The sequence below is a fragment of the Myripristis murdjan genome, chromosome 20, assembly GCF_902150065.1.
Source record: "Myripristis murdjan chromosome 20, fMyrMur1.1, whole genome shotgun sequence".
NCBI lineage: Eukaryota > Metazoa > Chordata > Actinopteri > Holocentriformes > Holocentridae > Myripristis > Myripristis murdjan.
Window position 1 is genome coordinate 8,127,689 of NC_043999.1, and position 20,015 is coordinate 8,147,703.

Here is a 20,015-nt window from a genome sequence, read left to right on the forward strand (position 1 = left end):
CTGGATGAGAGGACGAGCAGGAGGACGGACAGGGGCAAAAATGGGGGGTTACAGAGCGGGACGGGGGTGAGAAACACAAACGACACGGGAGAGTACAGGAGGATACAGGGGAAATTAATTGGCGGACAGAGGTCAGCGAGGGAAAGGCGGGAGGGCGGAGGGACGCGGGGTAGAAAGAGGAGATAGGGGAGGGTTAAAAACGGGGTTACTCAGGTACTCAGCCTCGGGGCACGAGCAGCATCATGCTCTCAGACAAATCTAACAGGGCTTTTAGTCTTTTAACGGAGGTTGGCGAAGTCAGCTGCTGTACATTTTGTGGGTGGCCTCTGGGAACAGCCGCGCTGACAGGCTTTGTGACAAGCTAGAGGCAACTCCTGCAAAGAAAAGACCCGGCTTTGATTGCAATTCAAATATACAAAAAAAATAAATAAAAAATACCGAAAAAAAAAATAATATATATAAAAAAAAAAAAAATTGCATGGTTAAAAACTGATACCGCTGCAGGAGCACCTGTCAAATTCCTGAGCTTGTAAAACGCAAGGGGGGTGGGGGTGGGTGGGGGGGCATCCATTTGCAGAACAACCTTCAAAAACATGCCTTCAAACTGTTCTTGTAAAGGCCAACGGCAACACTGTGATACTGTACACCAGGTTTCTGGGAACAGCAGCCCTTTTTCCCCTGCCGCTGACAGGCAGGGAAACCGAAGCGTACCTCCCTGCACGGCGCTGGACACGGCAGCGGGAGGGGGAGGCATGTTACAGCCGCTGTAATGGTCATTAATTAAACAGAATTATAGATTAGCGTTGCAGATGTGGGCTGGTGCTGTGCCAGACAGGCAGGGAGGGAGGGAGGGTTGGGTGGGGGCATTAGTAGGGGCCATATGAGCAGGGGAGGTATACACAGCAGCAGAGCACATATCCATCTATAGACATGTGCTCCTCGCTGGTTAGAGAGAGAGAGAGAGAGAGACGGAGTCTGGTTAGTGCGAGAGAGCACGGACGCAGACTTTCGAGGAGGAGGAGAAGGAGGAGGGTTTGAGGAATGGCTGACATCAAAAAACAGAAAAAGGTCAGAGTTTATTGTCCCATTTCTTGCGCCCCTGGCTTTTATGTTCTGCGGCGCATCCGAAGCCGGAGGAGTCTGAGCCGAGGCCCGCGGACGGGCTTCATTAAGAGGGAAGGAGGACTGCCTGACGCACGCTCGCACATTAAAAATAATCACAGAGATTCTTAATGAGAGGGATCTGCCACAATACACGGAGGCGAAAGAGGGGTGGTGTGGGTAAGAGAGACAGACAGAGAGAGAGAGAGAGAGAGGCTGGGAGGAGTTGAGACAGCTCCGCACACACCCTGTACTTCAGCATGTGTGAACGTGTGTGTCAACGGGTTTGTTGTGCACTTTCTCAAAATCTGCCATACTGTACATACGTGAGTAGGAGAAAGGATGGGAGGGTATATGTGTGTGTGTATATATATATATATGTGTGTGTGTGTGTGTGTGTGTGTGCCAGAGCGCAAATGCTGGGGAGAAAGAGATTGAGGAAAGTGTAGTGTGAGCCGGTTTCATGTCCTATAGAAGCAGAGCAAGAAAAGAGCAGGGGAGTGATAGCGAGAGACGAGAGGAAAGGGGAGAGGAGATAGCCCGGGAAAGAAAAAAAAAAAAAAAAAAAAAAAAAAAAAAAAAAAGATAGAGCGGGTCAAAAGAGGAAGCGCGCCTGTGTGAAGCAGCACAAAGAGCCATCCCTTATTCACTTCAACAGGAGAGGCACAATGCTCCAGTAAGGTGGGGGAAATTGGAGTAAAGTGTGAAGCTGAGGTCTTTATTCGCCTTTGACTTTGATCTAAAATACTTTAACAGCCCCTCTGAAGAGGCAGCGATAGTGCCGCCGTTCCAGAGGAGGGGCGCGTTCACATTTTTAAGGGCGTTTTTCCTCCCCGAGCCGCGCCATGGGAGTTCTGTTTTTAGGGAAATAAAGTTCTTGTTTTACACGTGTGCGCTTTGTGAGAGGTTAAAGGGCCGCACCGGTGATTCTGAACGTTTGGCCCATTTTACCGCAATTTACACGGCAACAAACCATTTTGCAAATCATGTGGTGGGGGGGGGGGGTACTAAAGATTTCACAACATACAGTCACAATCAAAAATGCCTTGATTTTCAAAAATTGGAGCTGGTAATTGGCTGTGGAAAGCAAACGCTCCCCCCGGGGACTATTTTCCCTGGCGGAGGGAGCGTTTCATTCCGCCAAATTTCAAGTCGACCGTGCCGCCGCTACTTTTAGCAAAACGACTTTATTGCGGTGATGGCAGACTCGTGTGAGGAAAGTTTGAAGTCTCTGAAAGTTCATTTTCATATCGTAGTGGAATGAATGGAAACCAATGGCTGGATAAAAAAGGCAGGAAAAATGTAATTGGAGTTCTAAAATATGACTGATTTCTTGCAGAAATGTGAAGCATACACATTTTGTAAATACTGAGCTAAACATGCAGAATTGCTGGTACAGTCTTTCAAATACGTTGTTTCTGTGTAGGCCTCACAGCATCTTGGCCTCACTATTAACAAAATGCCCAGTATACAGGTATTAAAATCATATTTTAGGAATTAATGTATATCGAAAGGTTGCAAATTACTACATAATGTTTTCATATAAGGTGATCTTGAGCCAAAGACTAGCCAAAGGGCATTTCTGTTGAGGAAATCCATTGAATAGTTTATTACTAGAGAGGGAAAATGTTGCCTTGGCTTGAAAGTTACAGCAAAGAACATATCAAAATCCTTCTGAACAAGATATTTAATCTAGTAGCGAGTCTTAAAATCTTATTTTTTTCTTACCATGATGAAGAAAAAAAAATCTGCTCCCTCCCCGCAGCTTCTTTTCACACATCTAAATATTTTATAGATGCACATATTTCCAATGCAAATCATCTTGTTTCAAGTTATGCCTTGAAACATGTCATTTACCAGTTATCTGCTTTCTCTGGCTTGTTTCATGTGGTGTATTTTTTTTTTTTTTTTTTTTTTGGTTCTTTTTGCTAAAATAAAGGCTTTTTAAATTGTCAGGAGTCAAGAGTGTTGGATTTACTGACACACACTTTGGGTTTATTGAACATTTCTCTAGTCCAAGAGAGTGTGGTCTGAATTTCTCTAGAAAAACAACTGGTATGTACAAAACTTGTCAATAACTGACTCTCACAATTGCATTGTGAGATGTGCTTTAATTCAGCAAAGAAAGGAATCAGAATAAAAAATGCAACATTGAGGAACTGCTCCTGAACTTGAGGCGCTGGATCCATTTTCACCAGGAATGAAATTTTTCCCAACAATACTCATCCCTTCCGCTGTGCATGGAGATAGGAAACCCAGAGCCTTGGGGGCCACAGCTCTCAATTTCTGCTCTGTCTGAGGGTGGCCTCCGGGTCTCCACCGCCTCTCAACAGGGTCAACCGCTATCCTCGCCTCTTTCGCTGTCTTCCTCTAGGTCAGTTTGTCCTCTGCTTCCGCATAAAGTGATAGGCCTAAGGCCAGCCTGGGTCCTGTCTCCTCATCTCCTACCTACCTTATTGTCTGACCTTCCTCTTTGTTACCTGACCTCCTTCTTCTCTCCATTATGACAGCATGACCTACTTTGGTATAACCTTTGGTCCTTATGGGCAATCAGTGCCCACTTCCTACTTTCAAGTCTGTCGGCTCTATTTAGGTCAAACCTGCCTTTGGTCGCTAATGAGCTCATGAACATAAATGATTCTGAAAATAATTATTTCTTTTCTTCCCCCACCCACCCACCCAAAAAAAAAAAGGAAAGATAAATTTCAGCGACATTAAAAAAACATGCAAGAAGTAAAGCCTTCACCTTGCATAAACCAGGTAAAGAGTAAGCTATTCGGGATGGAATGATACCAAGTTAAAATATCACAGAAGACAACCTTGAGGCGGATCGCTCTCAAAGTAAACCTCGACAAGCAAGCAAGGGGACAAACTTCTGGACCTCTAATCGACTGCACCGACCGTGAGTAGGGAGAGGCGTTGACGTTTAAGTGATGGATTAGAAGAACATCCACAACACGCTTTGCAGGAGAGGATTCAAAGAGCTGGAGGACTGTGCGGGAGCCTGGAAGCCAATCACTGGCATATATTGGGAATATGTGGGAATGTCCAGCAATAAGGCATTTCTGGTCAGAGATGCACAAAACATTGAAGGGCATATTTGATACAAAAAATGCCTTTCCAGCTTGGCACTTGTATTTTGGGAGAGTTGACCTTCATATTCGGGGCATTTCAACAAATATTTATTTGGTGTTCTGATATCTGCTTGTAAAAAACATAACTAGGCACTGGCTGCTTCCTGACTCTCCCACAACAGAGGAATGGACAGATACAGTTAATATAGTGTGCATAATGGCAAAAAAAAACAACTTTTTAGACAGATTAAGTAAGCTATCGTCAATTTTTTGTTTTGAAACTTAAGACACCTTACCGGATTGTCTCCCAACATGTTAATGCACATCTTTGTTACTATACATCCCTTTTCTCATAATGTACAGCTATATGAGGTTATTGAAAATTTTAATAGGATGCATATGGTTTAAAAAAAAAAAAAATGAGATGATGATAATGAGAGGGGTTTCATTTCATGCTGCTCATTTGTTGCAGAACTCTAATGCGCTCTGTAACTGCAAGGCTACTTCTTTGCAGCAAGTGAAATGTTCTCAACTATTCTCTAAATAAAGAATTGGGGAGAAAAAAGGCAGCAGTATGTGTGTGTACGTGAATGTGTGTACATGGTACACACACACACACACACACAGACACACACACACACACACTCGCCTGCATCCATACAAGCACACAGAGTAATGTCCTTGTGGCAAACCTAAGCAAGCAATTACAGAGTGCAGCCTGCCAATAACATATCAGAGGTGTGCTGCCAAGGCTAATTTGCTTTAGCTGTCAAGCTCACTATTGTGTTGTGTTGTAAAGCTCAGAAGTGAGTTAAGCTTCCGCTGCAAATAACCCTCTCACAGACAGAATCGGCAACACCTCAAATTTGAGAGCGCAGTCTAATTAGCGTTTTTTTTTTTTTTTTCTCTTATTAATAAAAAAAATAATAATAAAAAAAAATAACCTTTTGAAACTTGCATTTGATCAATGAATGAGCAACGTTATAACTACATATACTGGTGACAAGTTTGTTACTAATGGGCCCGGGCATTTTCTTTCTAATCAATTTGAAGTCGTCTCTTTAGAAGTTGGCAACTTCTGCCTGGCTATTGAACAAATGTCACAGCAAAGGCAGGGAGGAAAAACATTTCCAATGTCCGTCCTAAATCAGCACAGCGTCGCTGCGAAACTTTGAAATTAACAATGAAGAAATAAAGTACAGCACGATCCTAGAAGTTTTGAAAATGTGTATCTCTCGAAAAGGAATACTTTGCTGTTTTTTTTTTTTTTTGTTTTTTTTTTAAGAAAATGACATGCAGACTAAATTAAAACAAATCAGGAGCAAGGAATTCACAGGGCAAACGTGAGCATAAGAATACAAACAATGAGAGAGAAAATTCTGTCAAAAGGCTGCTCTGTTGGCAATGAATAAAAGAGAGATATTTATACCCACTGCCCTGGATAACCCAGTGAATCAAAACCCATTTCCCATGGGGAAGTGGGGTTATGCCCTCCGAGGAGGAGGAAGACTACAGATGGGGGGGGCATCATTGTCCCTTGGGCCTTTCTCTCCCTCCAGGATGTGAAAACCCTCAAATTAGGCACCGAGCCAAAAGCAAGTTAAAGAGCCGATCTTTCACCAAGCCCCAGTGAACATGACATCCAAGACATAACATATTATAGAGGCGCTTGTAGGGGCTGGAGAAAAAAAAAAAAACGTATAAGCTGCAAGCAACAGGTAAACATAATGATGGTCTGGGAGAAAGAACACCACCACAATGCCAACCGAGATCTAACCATTAAAAATGATCAAGGTAGGATTAACATCCCAGCATCTCTTATCATATTGTATATTATAATGCATCTTCCCCCATTATCTCTCAAGGGAGCAGCTGAGGAAGTCGGGCTAGATCTGCAGCATCCTTTGCAAATTACATCTGGCCAAGTACTACTTCACTTTGCATTTTAATTGGTTGTAACTGCATTTTATAAACACAAACAGGCGCAGAGGCGTGTGTACACATGCACAGATGCACGGCCGGCCATACTCACAGGGTGAGGTGGTTGAAGCCCACCGTCCTCAGGGTGAAGGCTCTGGCCAGAAGGCGCACGTGTGTGAAGAAAACTCCGATGGCTTCCTCGAAGTCGGTCAGCTTCTGCAGCACCGGAGACGTCTCGATCAGCTGCCTGTCTGTCTGAGGCTCCTGGACCTGGCCAGGCAACACAAATTAGCACACAGACAGTCTGGAGATGAAAAACCCGAGGCTGCAGGGCGGCCTAGTGATTAGAGAGACATTATTGAAAGGTCACGGGTTTGAAACCCTAAAAATAGCCAGTGTGTGTGTGTTCATTAACAGCCAATGTGACCAGTTCATGGTTCCCACTCTGTCAAATGTAAAATTCCCTGACTGTTCCGTGACTACAATATTCAATTTCCATGACCTATATAAATGAAACATGATGCTTTTTTTTTTCTTTAACCAAAAATGTTTTTTAACACAGTCCAGATTCAGAGGTCTTTTTTATTCTGCGGGGGAAGTGAGCGCAATGTGAACACAATATAAAAATATTACATTTGGTGAATAAGTACTGATTTTTTAAATTGAGGCTGACAGAATTCAATGATATTCTATGACTTGCCCTAGAGGTTTAGTCAATCCCCTGACTCTCCCCGTCTGGAATAGACTTTTCAAAATACCATGACTTTCCAAAATTTCCATGACCCATGGGAACCCTGCCAGCTGAAGTATCCTCAAGCCAAACACCAAAGCCCCACTTGCTTACTCAGTTTCAGTCGCTCTGAATAAGAGCATCAGCTAAATTCCTTAAATGAAATGAACCACTATGTGTGTTGCTTCAGGGTCTGTTTAGAGTGTGAGTTTTTACTCTGCCTCAAAACAAACCCTAATGATCTGCAGCAGATAGAATCTTTTAGTCATTGAGTTTTAAGGCAAACAAGTAGCTTTTTCCAATCTCTCTAAATTTGGTGATTCAAATGGCCAATTAAAATATCTGGCAACTCAGTGGTGAATTTCCTCATTTGTCCTCAAGGAAACTACTTGCCAAACTAGAGCAGAGACTCAAAGCCCCATGCCTTAACACTTGTGTGTTTAAAACCTGGTCTTCAAGGTTCACCTGCAATGCAAGATTTTACTCGTGCCCTGTCCTGGAACAACTAGTTTGCTTGCCAGACCTTTTCTTGAGGATAGGTAAAACCATTGTGGGTTGTTTGTATTTTTAAACCAGTCAGAATAACCATGGGTGGGTCTAAACCGCATTGTGCTTTGTAAATATGTAGCAGGGAAGTGCTTCTATGTAACATTTTGCAGTTAGGTGAAGGTGACTTCCCCTTTGTTTGCTTCTGATATCCAACACAATGGATCAATCACCACAAAATAATATTCCATCAAAGTAGAAGATGTTCGAAGCCACACAAGCCAGGCTTACTGCACAATCCTCCAAATCTTTGTCAAAGTTTTCCATTGTAAGAATGTAGTGGTTAGCCTGCAATCCTAACAATGGAGCTTGTTGTTGGGGGCAAGCCGAGGCAGAGTACAGTACACGGAGGCTGGAAATTACAATGAGAACACAAAAGTTGACAGAGCCAATGGGAGGAGGAGGGTTGGGTCCATTTAATCAGGTGAGTTCAGTCTTCCCAGGCAACAGCCTCTTTCCACGGTCAGGCGGAACAGTTACAAAGGTTGCATCATGCCGTTGCATGCTGTTGTGGACTCATGTAAACAATTACCTTTTCTTTCTGCCGTGCTGCTTAAATTAGGGCCAGGGAGTGCCTTAGGAAAACTGCATCGATGACAGAGGAAACGCAGGCGGTCATCGACGGAAAAGAGTCTTACTGCACAATAAATTAAAAGGCTGCCTCTTTCATGAGACTTTAATAAGGCGTGCAACAGCGGTGCAGGGCAGGTGAGCCTTGATGTGCTAGGTTGAGAGATACTGCCTTAGATGAGACTTCAGGAATCATTTGGGTTGTGAAAAATGTCTACAGATTAGGCTTTCAACATCAGGATTGGGGTTCGGTGAGTTCAGAGGTAGAAGGGTTCAGCATAAACAGGTGGCTTGCTTCCAAAGGACAGTATCTGCTCATGCCTTGGCTCATTAGAGAAAGAAATAATATGCTAAAATAACTGTGTGTGCATGCTTGTGTTTGTTGAATCAAGAGATATCCTTATGGGCGCATTAATTAGGCTGCTAGAAACATCTAATTGGTCTCTGTGTGCTACAACTGTATGCTTGACCAAGACATCTTTCCCAAAGAAAACAGAAACATTGAGCAACATAATTTACTGTGGACATTCAAGGGAGATAAAGTGCATTCAATTGACCTTGTTAGCTTGCTTCATTTAGCCACATGCTGTAACGCCCTTCTAGAAATAATAATAACAAAGATGGAAATACAATGAAGAGTCTCCTGGGAAGGATAGCCAATATCTTCATTTTCCAACATCTTCTTTGTCTGTGTTTTCATGAAGAAATGACAAGTAAACAGCTTTCTCAGAGTCTCCCATGTCAAACCAAGCCGGTGCGAAGAAGCAGAGATGTATTTTTAAACTCAGTATTTTAATTGGAGCGCTGCCGGTAATGTCATGGTTCCGTCTTCCAACATGTCCTAAGAAACATTTCATTTCTGTCCTTTTTTCCCTCTCTTAATTAACGAAAGGCGTTAAAATGTCATGCATCACGACTAACGACATCTGACGAGTTCAGCACTCATAGGCGCTAGCTATCCTTCAGGGGAAATGGCCAGCAGCAAGGCTTCAAACAGAGTGAAGAAAGGAAGAAGAAAAAAAAAACACCAGTTATGAAAAAAACACTTTTGAAATGGCTTCAAAGCATCACTTTCAGCCCAGTCCGGACAGAAAGCAGAATCAGAGCTAAGGTCTTTGACGCCCAAAAGCCTGACGCTCATGTATCTTCCCACCAAACCAAAGGAGAAATTTTGAAATTCACACTTGACGTAAATGACACCCCGGTAAATGATTCTGGAGAGCTGAGTGTGATGATGCACGGGTGCGAATCGAGCGAACCGCCGAAGACATAAAGATGTGCCTGTCAACCGGGAGGCATTCCACTGCACTCCACAGGGCCAGGATCATCAGTGGCAGGGCTAATGTATGCATGTACGCCAAAGACGAGCGTACGCATAATTACCCATGCCGTGGCGGGCTGCCACTGTCATCCGCACAAACCTCATTACGGAAGGTCCTCTTTCACTTCAATGTTGTCATCTTCTGCGCTTTGCCTTGGCAGAAAAAGAAAAAAACAACACAAAAAAACAAACAAAAAACACCATGTAACCCTTGAGGCGGTGCTTTTGGGCATGAGGCTCGAGCCCAAAATTCTGGGGCCTTTCATCAATTAGACAAAGTGAAAATGACAAGAAGATGCTTTTGCGTGCATCAAAGTGCAAAGATTATATCATCTTACGCTTAAGGTCAAAAAGGGATCATGTCACCAAGAGGGTGGCAGAATTTAACAGACATTACTCGGCTGGCAGGGGACCACCCAGAGGAAACCTCAGCCGTGCACAGTGTGTGGTAATGAGGCCATGGCTCTGAACCGGCTAATGACTACTTATTCAGCAGACTGCGGAGGTTCCCCCCTCACCACAGAGGGGTTGTAGGTCTGACCCTGGGGCTCCACCCTGACCATGGTGGCTGCCGCTGGGGCTTCAACGGCACAAGCTCACCGGGAAAACAGAGCGCTGGATACAATGGGTTTATTCTGAGCACTGACACTCAGCTCATAACAAAAACAGACGCAGCCAGGCGCGCTGCGGATCTCAGGCAATTGGGGATCAAAAAAAAAAAAAAAAAAAAGGGGGGGGGGGGGGGGGGGGGGTGTTGCGCAAATGCAGGCAATAAACAAACAAACAAACAAACAAACATGTACATATGTGCACACTCACACATAAGCAGAGACACAAAAAGTTATTTTGAGCCAAACACGGATATGCAAAAATGCGCATACGAAAACACAGAGACAGACATGTGAACACTCTCTCACACACACACACACACACACACACACACACAGATGAAGAGAATAAAGTGCTTAAAGACAAGTCTCGGCATACACACAAAGAGACACTTTCTCCTCACAAACACATCAGAGAGAAGGATGCCTGACGGTCCCTGGAGGCCCCATGTGATTCGGGACTGTAATCCTGTTATGGCATCTTTGATCTCTTCTTCCAAATCCTAATTTCAAACAAACACTGTTGACATGTTCAATGTTTCTGGGCAGATCATGCAAAGCAAAGGACGACAGAACAGAGAGAGGGGAAGAGAGAGGGAAGAGAGTGCAAAAGCGGGAGAGGGGAAGGAGAGAATGGTGCCGCAGAAAAAGGAGCAATGGAGAAGAGTAAAGGCTGAGTAAATGAAAGAGCGGATTAGGGTCTAAACCAAAATGGAGAGCAGTCAGACACAGGAGCAGAACAATAGGGACTAGTGGAGGGCTACTGGGGGCCTTGTGACACAGCTATAAAGAACTCAGTCAGCCTCAGGCAAAATGACTAACAGCTTGCCCTCCTCTGTTAGCAACACACCCCCCAAAAAAACAAACCAAAAAAAAAACCCCATACATTCAGGTAGGAAAACTTGAAAAGAGCTGAGAATGGCTTTGTGTGAGCGTGTGTGTGTGTGTGTGTTTTGAGGCTGAGGTGAGTTTTAATGAGCGGCACCTTGCCAAACTAAACATCAATAGTAAAACATATCTCAACCCACCTGCAGGGGGTGCGGCGGGTAGTTCAGCCAGACTTCCCGTAGGTCCTGCAAAGAGAGGAGAGAGAGAGAGAGAGAGAGAGAAAAGGGGAGGGGTAAAGAGGGAGGGGAGAGCGGGAGGGGGGTATTCCTCAGTCAAAGTGTTTTGAGGTACTGCGAGCGGTCCCGACGGGGGACGGCGAAATAACAGCAAATGAGTCAGCATCTTATTTCGCAAGCACAGAGGTCTGCTCATTGACCACCAGTGATCCACCGGGGGGGAGGGGGCGGGCGGGGGTGATGGGGGAGGAGGGAGGGAGGGAAGGGGGTGGTGATGGTGGTGGTGGTGGTGGTGGGGTGCTCTGTTACTGGAGATAGAGTGTGACAGCGCCGGTGTCCTTTGCCTCCCCTGCCTGTGGAGAGAAATATGTGGAAGATCAACATCGGTTTCCTCAAGGCTGTCGCAGCATCCGCATGACAGGATCCAATGGCAAAGAGAGAAACAGAGACAGACAAGCTGACACACAGAGAGAGAGAGAGAGAGAGACAGAGAGAGAAAGAGGAAAAGAGAGATAGAGAGAGCAAGCTGTGACTAGCAAGTTGTTGCCAGGGACAACGCCAGCCAGAGGCAGTTTTGGGCCTGGGGTGTAATGTTGGGTGAGTCATACTGGCGATAGAGACGTGATCAGGGCCTCTGAAGTACAGTATCACTCAGGTGTTTAAGGGGTTCAAGGAGATAACCCTTTAAAATGTGGGACTCGCCCTGGGGAGGTGGCGGGGAGGTTGTGTGTGGTCGGCAGTATTGAGCAGGGCGCCTCACCTCCTCAGCCCACCCCGGCTAGCAACCCGGCGCCTTGAGCAGCCGATGAAAAATTCATGAAAGTGGTCAATATGTTTGAGCAAAAGCTTCCTTTTGGTTTTGCGTGTCTTAGCCCGGGACCGGGGTTGAAAACACTAAGTACATCGCAGGTATCGAGTCAACACACCGTCTGCTGGTGAATACAACATCGCATAGGATTCCTCACTGTCGAGGACGGCGTTGCTCAAAGGGAAGTCAATAGCACTGACTAATGGATCGCTCGCTTCAAATGAGCGGTTCTGCAGTCGCACAAATTGGCCTAAACTATCCTAGACAGTGATGCATCTGAAACGCACACACGTGTGCATACATGCATGCAGACGCCGTGAGGGAACAGGAGAAAGAAAGGGGAGGGGGAAAGAGAGATAAACAAATACAAATAGAAAAAGTGAAAGAGAAGGAGGATGAAGGGGGATGAAGTGCACGCAAGTTGTTTCGGCTTCTGATTAAAATCCGTCCATGGGACGCACACGATCCACCCACATGCTGTATATAGACCCGAACAGCTAATGTTTTAATTACAGCCATTCCGAAGACAAGGCAGACAATGATTAAGCCAGCGTCGAGTGGGGATTTAAGAATAACAACAGGTTTTTTCTCCCTCCTCTGTCTCTGTCTCCCTCTCTCTCCCTCTCTCTCTCTCTCTGTCTCTCTCTCCTTCCCAGCGAGAGGAAGGTATAATTACAGAGAGCACAAATCATCATGTGCAACAGCTGAATCACAGCCATTTGGAGGATGGAGCTCTAGTGCTACAAACAAAAAAAAAAAAAAAAAAAAAAAAAAAAGCAAAGCATATGCAAACATGTTTGTTTGAATGGCAATGGCCTGCCTGTAATGAGAGTTGAAATGAAAAGCAAAAATGAAAGGCACACTGGTGAAACAGCCAATGAGCTCTGTTTGGAGGTGGGCTTCAATCAGTGCAGCTCGGTCCCACGAGGAATCAGGACACAGACTCAGCCCTGCAAATAGCCAGGGCTCACAAGCCAGCCGTGAATAGGCAACACGGCTACATCCCTCCTCCCCAAACCCCCCCCCCCCGCCTTGGGATTGTTGGCCATCCATGATTGGGACATAATGGTACGCTCCTCTGACAGGGTCCAGTGCTGCCTGACAAATTGGTCTCTAGCTACAGGCTGCCAATCAATCCATCAAACGTAGTAATGCAGCACAGGAATCGATAAAAGAGATAGCGGCGCTGATCAATACCAACATAAAAGCAGCCCTAAGTCCAAAACGGAGGCTTCTGACAGGGAATGGTCAAGGAGATCTTCCAAATATAGGAAAACCAATGCCGACTATTTGGTGAAGTCTATAGAAGGATTTATGGTTAAGGTGAATAGTACATCCTTTACAGTGCTTTTGAAAGTGGGCAGAGAGTGTCTCTGGGTAAGAAATGGCTTGTGTGTAGTGGGAGTGTGTGTGTGTGTGTGTGTGTGTGTGTGTTTGAATGCATCCGTTCTCTCCATTATGGCCAAACATAAAAACACTACAGGGGAAAAAAGATAACTTATTGTGCAGGAAATGATGTACTCATGCTTAAAAAATCATACAACTGCTTATCTTCATCATTAAAATCATATAACCACTTTTATTATATATTCCATATTTACAATTATTCGCTTTTTGTTTTGTTATGAGAGCTTCTGGCCAGGGTTTAGCTTATTATGTCTGTTAGTGTGAAGTCAACAGAAACACTCCCAGGCTGCACTGTCCTCGCCACTTTATTTTGCCTCCAGTAGTAGTGAGACTTGTGTGTTTGGCAAACGATATGTAATGATATTTAACCAGGGAGTATAAAGAAGGGGGACTTTCCCACAATCTTTGACTAAACTGAATCATTCCAATCCATCTCCAAAGCAGATCCAAACCCAACCTCAAGCAGGCTGCAGCGACGTCAGATGGCTTCATCATTCATTAGTCAGAGACCAATTGAACAGCTTTGACACAGAACTGCTTACAACAAGGAAGCATCAAACCGAGACGTGTGAAACTTGCATTGCAGTTGATAATCTATCCATGTAAGAAATGACCTTTTTTTAGCAAATATCTTAAATACACTGACGTTGCTCATGCGAAGCAGCCATGTCGAGTTGGTCTTGTTAATTTTCTGAAAATAAAACACTTGTATGGGGCGCTGATACAGAAGGGAGGAAAAACTAGTCAACACACCCACAATCGGCCGGTGAGGCTTCGCTGTTAGTTAAAGACACACCTTCAGCAGGCAGCCCTGTTTCACTGGAGACGCAAATCCCAGCTGCACTGGCCAGTAGAGCCAAGCCAGCATGTGTGTGTGTGTGGAAAAACACTAATAGTTGTTACAGGACAAAACAAACTACCCACACACATGTCCACAGTAAATGGAGAGGGACACTGCAGGGGACAAAGAACAAATGAGTGAACAGAAAAGCGAGGCAGAGAGAAAGAGCATGCGATAATAATAATAATCATCATAATAAAAGAAACAATAATAATATGAGAGTAATGGTGAAAAGAAAATGAAAGGACTCATGTCCGGTGAATGTTGCTTTAAAATTATCACTTATACAAAATGAACAATGTGTAGTTATGTATGAAAGGAGAGCCTAGGTTGAATGATTATGTTACTAGGGGCCAGTGATGCAGTGTGTTTTTATAGAAGGAGCTGTCAGCCAGCATTTCACCTGTGTGAGCATGTAAGGCTAGCACACTCTACTGGTGTACCAAGAGACCAAGATTATGTCCAAGATACAGTTAAAACTGATGAAATACCACTTGGACGTTAGAATACAACAATCAGCAGTGCTGTCGACAATAATGAAATGGGGAAAAATAAATAATTTTGTTTTGTTTTGTTTGTTTTCCTAAAACAATGCTGTGTTCGAGAGGGGTTTCAGCTATCACTGTGTGAAGCACTGCTCTGTAGCCCTGCATTTGGCTTTGTGACTCTGCACCCAGAGGGCCGAACAACAAGGGAGGGGGGAGGGAGGAGACAGAAGGAGGCAGCAAAGCCATACTACCAAAAGCGACCAACACAGTGCCATGGCGACCATCTCAGTTGTCACAGCAACCCCTGTCACGTTAGTCGCGTTCGGGTGTGCATGTGTGTGTGTGGCGTGTTAATGAAAGCCAGTAGATTAGCCCATGGGCAGGCAGTGAGATCATCATTATGGTGATTGCTGCTCAAAAGCAGCACCTCCCTCAGGACGGCACAGTGGCAGCATCTCTTCCTTGCAATATCACGCCGCTATTCAGTCCAGGTTGAGAGCAATCGAGCAGCTCCGCCCGAAGAAGATGCTTCCTGCCTCTCTGCTGACGCTTTAATAACCTCCACAGTAATGTCATTAGCAAATTAGCATCTATTGTTTCCTCCGGGCCTCTGTGTGCAATGAAGCTAGATTCCATCCGCGGCAAGAGCCCTGTTGTTTAGGAAAGCAATAGCGGCAAAGGTGACGTGCGGCAACGAACAGAAGACGACGGAAATTGCTGTTGCATTCCGGCCTGAATGCCACACCAATTAGGAGAATCAAAATACCCAAATAAACAAACATCTGCACAAAAACCGGGGGCTAGTGTTTGCACGGGTCGATCCTGAGGCAGAAACTCCATACATGCTTTTGTCTGCGGTAGTCAATTCCGCGTTTCACCCGCAGAGATGTTTTGAGTCGTCAAAAGAGGACCTATGTGAAACTTCCGTGGCGGTAATGACATCCTGAAGTGGTACGGAGGGGAGCGCAGGGAGGGGGGGAGGGGGAAAGCGAGGAGGAGGAGGGAGAGGGAGCGAGGGGGAGACACTAGCCGGCCGGCGTCCTGTTGTTACAGAGTGACAGGATGAGTATGGGACTGATCATCCATGTGTGAATGGAACACCATACTGACAAATAGGAATGGCGAAACCTTCCAGGGTGTGATAGAGAAAAATGTAGAGTCCTTCAGTTTTGCACCACATCTCATAACTTTGGTAATGTGCTGTGTAAAGACCCATTTTGATGTGTTAAGCTCGAAATACCGAAGGCCTCAGTGGTCCCGCAGACCATAAAAATTTCTCTCTCTGTGTCTCCCTCTCTCTCTCTCTCTCTCTCTGTCTCTCTCTGTCTCTGTCCATCTCTCTGGCTTACCCTCCCACCTCAGCATCATACCACCCGGCTGGTGTTTGGCTTTCTGGTCTATGTCCATCTGTCTCCTCTCAGCTTTGTACGACAGAGCGGCCATCAGGAGGATTCAGCAGGGGGGTGACAACCCATACTATTTCAGTCCCTGGCCCGCATGTCTGAAAACTTTCAAGCCGCAGTTGAAAATCACTCCCACTTTGCTTCCCACAACTTCTCTCAGAATTGCACTTGCAACCGTGGTACTTCTTCTCCAACTCTATCTGCACTCGCCCTACACTCTGGACTGTGGTTTTGCTTTACCGTACATCAGAGACTATTGATTATATGTAATGGTTGGGATTTCCTTATCGATTGCAGAGCAAGGTCAAACAGGATTATACAGGATATCTTCCAGAGTGTACAGGCACATTTCATATTCTGGATGAGCTTTGGTTCAGAATTTCACCGGGTTCCACTGTCCGATCCTCAGTAAACTGGGAGAAAAAAAAAAAATGCTGGCTGATTTCAGTATATTTTAGTGTACACCGCGGGTTTACATGGACACATGTAATTAAGATTACCATTCCTCACTCTCAAGAAAGACATTCACCACTTCCAGCAAATCCAGAGAGCAGACAAAAAAAAAACAGATAAGTCATTAAATGAAATATTTCAGGAATAAGTATTATTAAAAGAACTATCAACTGCTACTAACCCTTGCTATGTCACAGATTAGAGGGTAATTGACTCTAGCCGACTGCAAAATGCTTTTAACAGTGGCAGGCAAGTTTTCCAACTCAGTCATCATCTAAAGGTTATTTTGTAATATAAAAATGATACTGGATTGGTTAAAAAAAAAAAAAAAAGGTAAAGTGGCTTATGAATTTATTTGGGAATCTATTAGCCAATGTGCCCACTGGACAGTGTCCTGCCCTGCTTATAACCAATCCACCATCTCAAAAGAAAGGACCTAGAAATTGAATTGCATGTTTTCTTTCAGCTCACCTGTCTCCAAGCTACCCCCTACTGCCTTAACCTCTCCCATACACATTCCTTCCATATGGGCTGGCATCCTTCCTATTTGCTTGTACATATTTGCACATATAATTGTGTAAAAAAACCTCACTTTATTGTAAATCATATCAACTCTGAGGAATAAGGCATCGCCGCATCATTTGTCACTTTTGATGAATAAGATTGCTGATCATTCTCTAGCCAATTTGGTTTGTTAACTCGGGCCAGTACAACAGATTGAGGATGCTGTTCTGCACTGTGCTTCCAATCAACGGCACACTATTAAGCACAAGTCCAAAACTGCTACGCTCATGGTTTGTCAATGTACAGTGCTGTGGCACCATATGCCGATATTATAACGTTTTATCAGTACATGTTAGAAAATGGATAGTTCTGGTTGTCATTTCTAATTGGTGGATTTCTGATTGGAGCACATTTTAACATGCTGTAAGATACCCAAATGCACAGCTTCAAGCATAAACACTGGTTTAAATATTAATAATGTGCAATGCAAGAATTACTATTCATACTAGAACTCCAATTGCTGGTACCTTTTAGCACTTCCAAAGCCAGTGTTAAGCATGGTTTCTCATGGCTTATTTCTCAATTTTGTTGCATAGTAAGGTGGCCAAGTGGGGTAGGGTGTGTGTGCGTGTGTGTGGGGTATTATCCCATAAACAAAAACATTTGAACCTCACTACCCAAGTCAAGAGGCTATGTGCGCATCTATTGCAGGCTATTGCCTACACCCGATTGTTGACAAAAAAAAAAACACTTCAAATTATAAAATATGGATCAAAAAAGAAGCAGTACGCTCCAATACAAAATGTTTTGATCTGAATTGGTCTTTGTCTGGTGACCAAGTCAGGTCGAAATGTTGTGAAATGTGTTTTTGCACAATTTCATTTCAGTCATTAAAATTTGAACAATTTGTGCAACAAAACAACAGGTATGAGGAGTAAAAAAAAATATACAAAAGAAAGAACAAAAGCAAAAACAGCAGTATACATTTCATATATATATACAACGAAACAATGTAAGATACAATATATCAATGACCGCCTGTGGGCTGAAACAAAAGGAAATGATTGTGACAATAAATGAAACGAGTGCACAATAAACAGCTTGGATCAAACTGCTGCTGTGCGGATCTGAACCTCACTGCAGCCATGCTCTGTCTTGTTTGAGTGTCCTAGGGCCAAAACACACCATCTAAAAGGTAAATATAGTTTCTGTGGTTTGTGGTTCAATGTAGGTCAATGGTTACTGTACGAAATGAAATTTGACAGAGTTTGTCGGTGGTTTGATTCCTATTGTACCATCCAATTTATGCCTAACACACAGCATATGTTGGCATTGTTATATAAGCTTCTGTATGCTTACCGCAGGGTTTCCTGATGTGCATGGGTGATGATGATGAGCGAGAGAGAGGTAGTCCTGGATCTTTTATGTTGCAGGGATTCTGTGTCAGCAATTTTTTTTTTTTTTTTGTCATTTCAAGTCAATAAAAACACTGCAGCACTGTTCACACATAATAAAAAAGGAACTGAATGCAGTCCCATTGAGCATAAAATGATGTATCTGGTTACATTTTACAGATTTCCAAAATATTTAGTTTGAGATACTCCAAATATCAAGCCTGTGGAGAGGTGAGGAGAAGCTACCAATAATCTAGGATTCCTGGTTATCTACTCCACAATAAGAGATGAAACAATTGCATCAGATGGAGAGATGACTCAATACAACTGAAAAGACAAAAACACCTTCCATGTAAGATTCAGCAAGGTAAACAACTTTATATTCGAGAATTGTGCTTCTGAAGTCCAAATCCTTGTTCCCCGTCCACTCAATATTGTACACACACACATACACACAGCTCAATATGAAAATACCATCATAAGCACATCTGCCGTTCCTCTCATCCCTCGTCTCCTCGAGTGATGAAACAAAACAGCCATGCCCCAAGTCCTATCATGAGCTGGACTATTAGGAAACAGTAAAAAACAGTAGGTATCTTCTCTTGCAATAGCCACAGGATGTTTGTATGCTCAACGCTGTTGGTTTCTTTTGTGCACACAGGCGTGTTTTTTGTGCGTGTGTTCCTCTCTGTCCGTCAATACACAACAAGTTTCTGAATCGGAATCCTTAACCTAGAGTGCCCCATCTTCTTCCTGCTACGATGGATGTTGTTTGCTCATTGTTGAGTTTTTTTTTTTTCTCTCCTCTCTCTCTTTTTTTTTCTTCCCCAGGCCGATACTTTTGTCAGCAATACAAGCAACTGTGCCTGCAGGACATTCTTTAATCCACCGCTGTTCGGCGGCTCTGAATATATTCATTTAGCTTGAGTTTTTACAAGGCAATGTGCACCATGCCAGGTCCATGGTCACCAATCTCTTTCTATCAGCTTCTTCGTCTTGTGTCAACAAGAGATGGCAGTATACAGCGCTGACATACGGGAACTTACTCACCATACAAACACAGACCCCCGCATCACACTAACTCAATAGTCTGTTGTTTACTTCCACGGCCAGAGGGCAATCATAAAAAGAACCAAGGACATTTCATCTATCCACACAGAAAGTGATGTGCACATGCATGAGCGTCCATAGACACACACATAGTATATGAAAACCGAGAGAGCTGCACGGCAGAAGACCAAATTACAGTATAACCGAGTTACTAAATTAGTGAGTTACCTCGCCGTTGAAAAGCAGCCTCCCAAAGAGCTGCTTGGCCTCCTCCAAGCCTCCCTCCAAATACACAGCACCTAGGGAGAAAAACAGAGAAATGAGGAGGAAAGTCAGGATGAAAGTGGACAAGATCAATAAAACAAAGTTAAATCAAAAGTGTGGTTCAGACTGTGCTCAGTATTCGCTGGAAACAGTGCCGGATACTTTCTATAACATGCAGAATGGCAGACCACCACCCGGCCCCCTCATCCTCCCACACATACTTGCTGGTGACTGTAAAAAGCACAAAGTTACACCACTACATTGGTAGTGTAAAAATTCGGAGCAATTCCGAGGCAATTCCAGACTTCTCTCCTAATGGAAAACTTAAAATTAATTGAACTCGGCAATGAGTTATAATTGCTTTATTAAAAGTAGGAGTGCATTTTTATTGCTTTTTGATGGTGAAATGACCTCAGGGTTCCCGTGCGGATCCACCTCCCCCTTGTCAGAGTGCAGCAGGAGGAGGAGG

At 44.1% G+C, this 20,015-nt stretch overlaps 1 protein-coding gene across 1 annotated transcript in view; it reads right to left on the reverse strand.

The window, feature by feature from the left end:
• Positions 1–20,015, reverse strand: part of drosha (drosha ribonuclease III) — a 97,520-nt gene that overhangs the window by 19,279 nt on the left and 58,226 nt on the right. The window contains exons 23-25 of the mRNA XM_030078938.1: positions 19,511–19,581; positions 10,899–10,943; positions 6,208–6,365 (exon numbers count right to left, since the gene is read on the reverse strand). Of these exons, the coding sequence (XP_029934798.1) occupies positions 6,208–6,365; positions 10,899–10,943; positions 19,511–19,581 (274 nt within the window). The remainder of the gene's footprint in view (positions 1–6,207; positions 6,366–10,898; positions 10,944–19,510; positions 19,582–20,015) is intronic.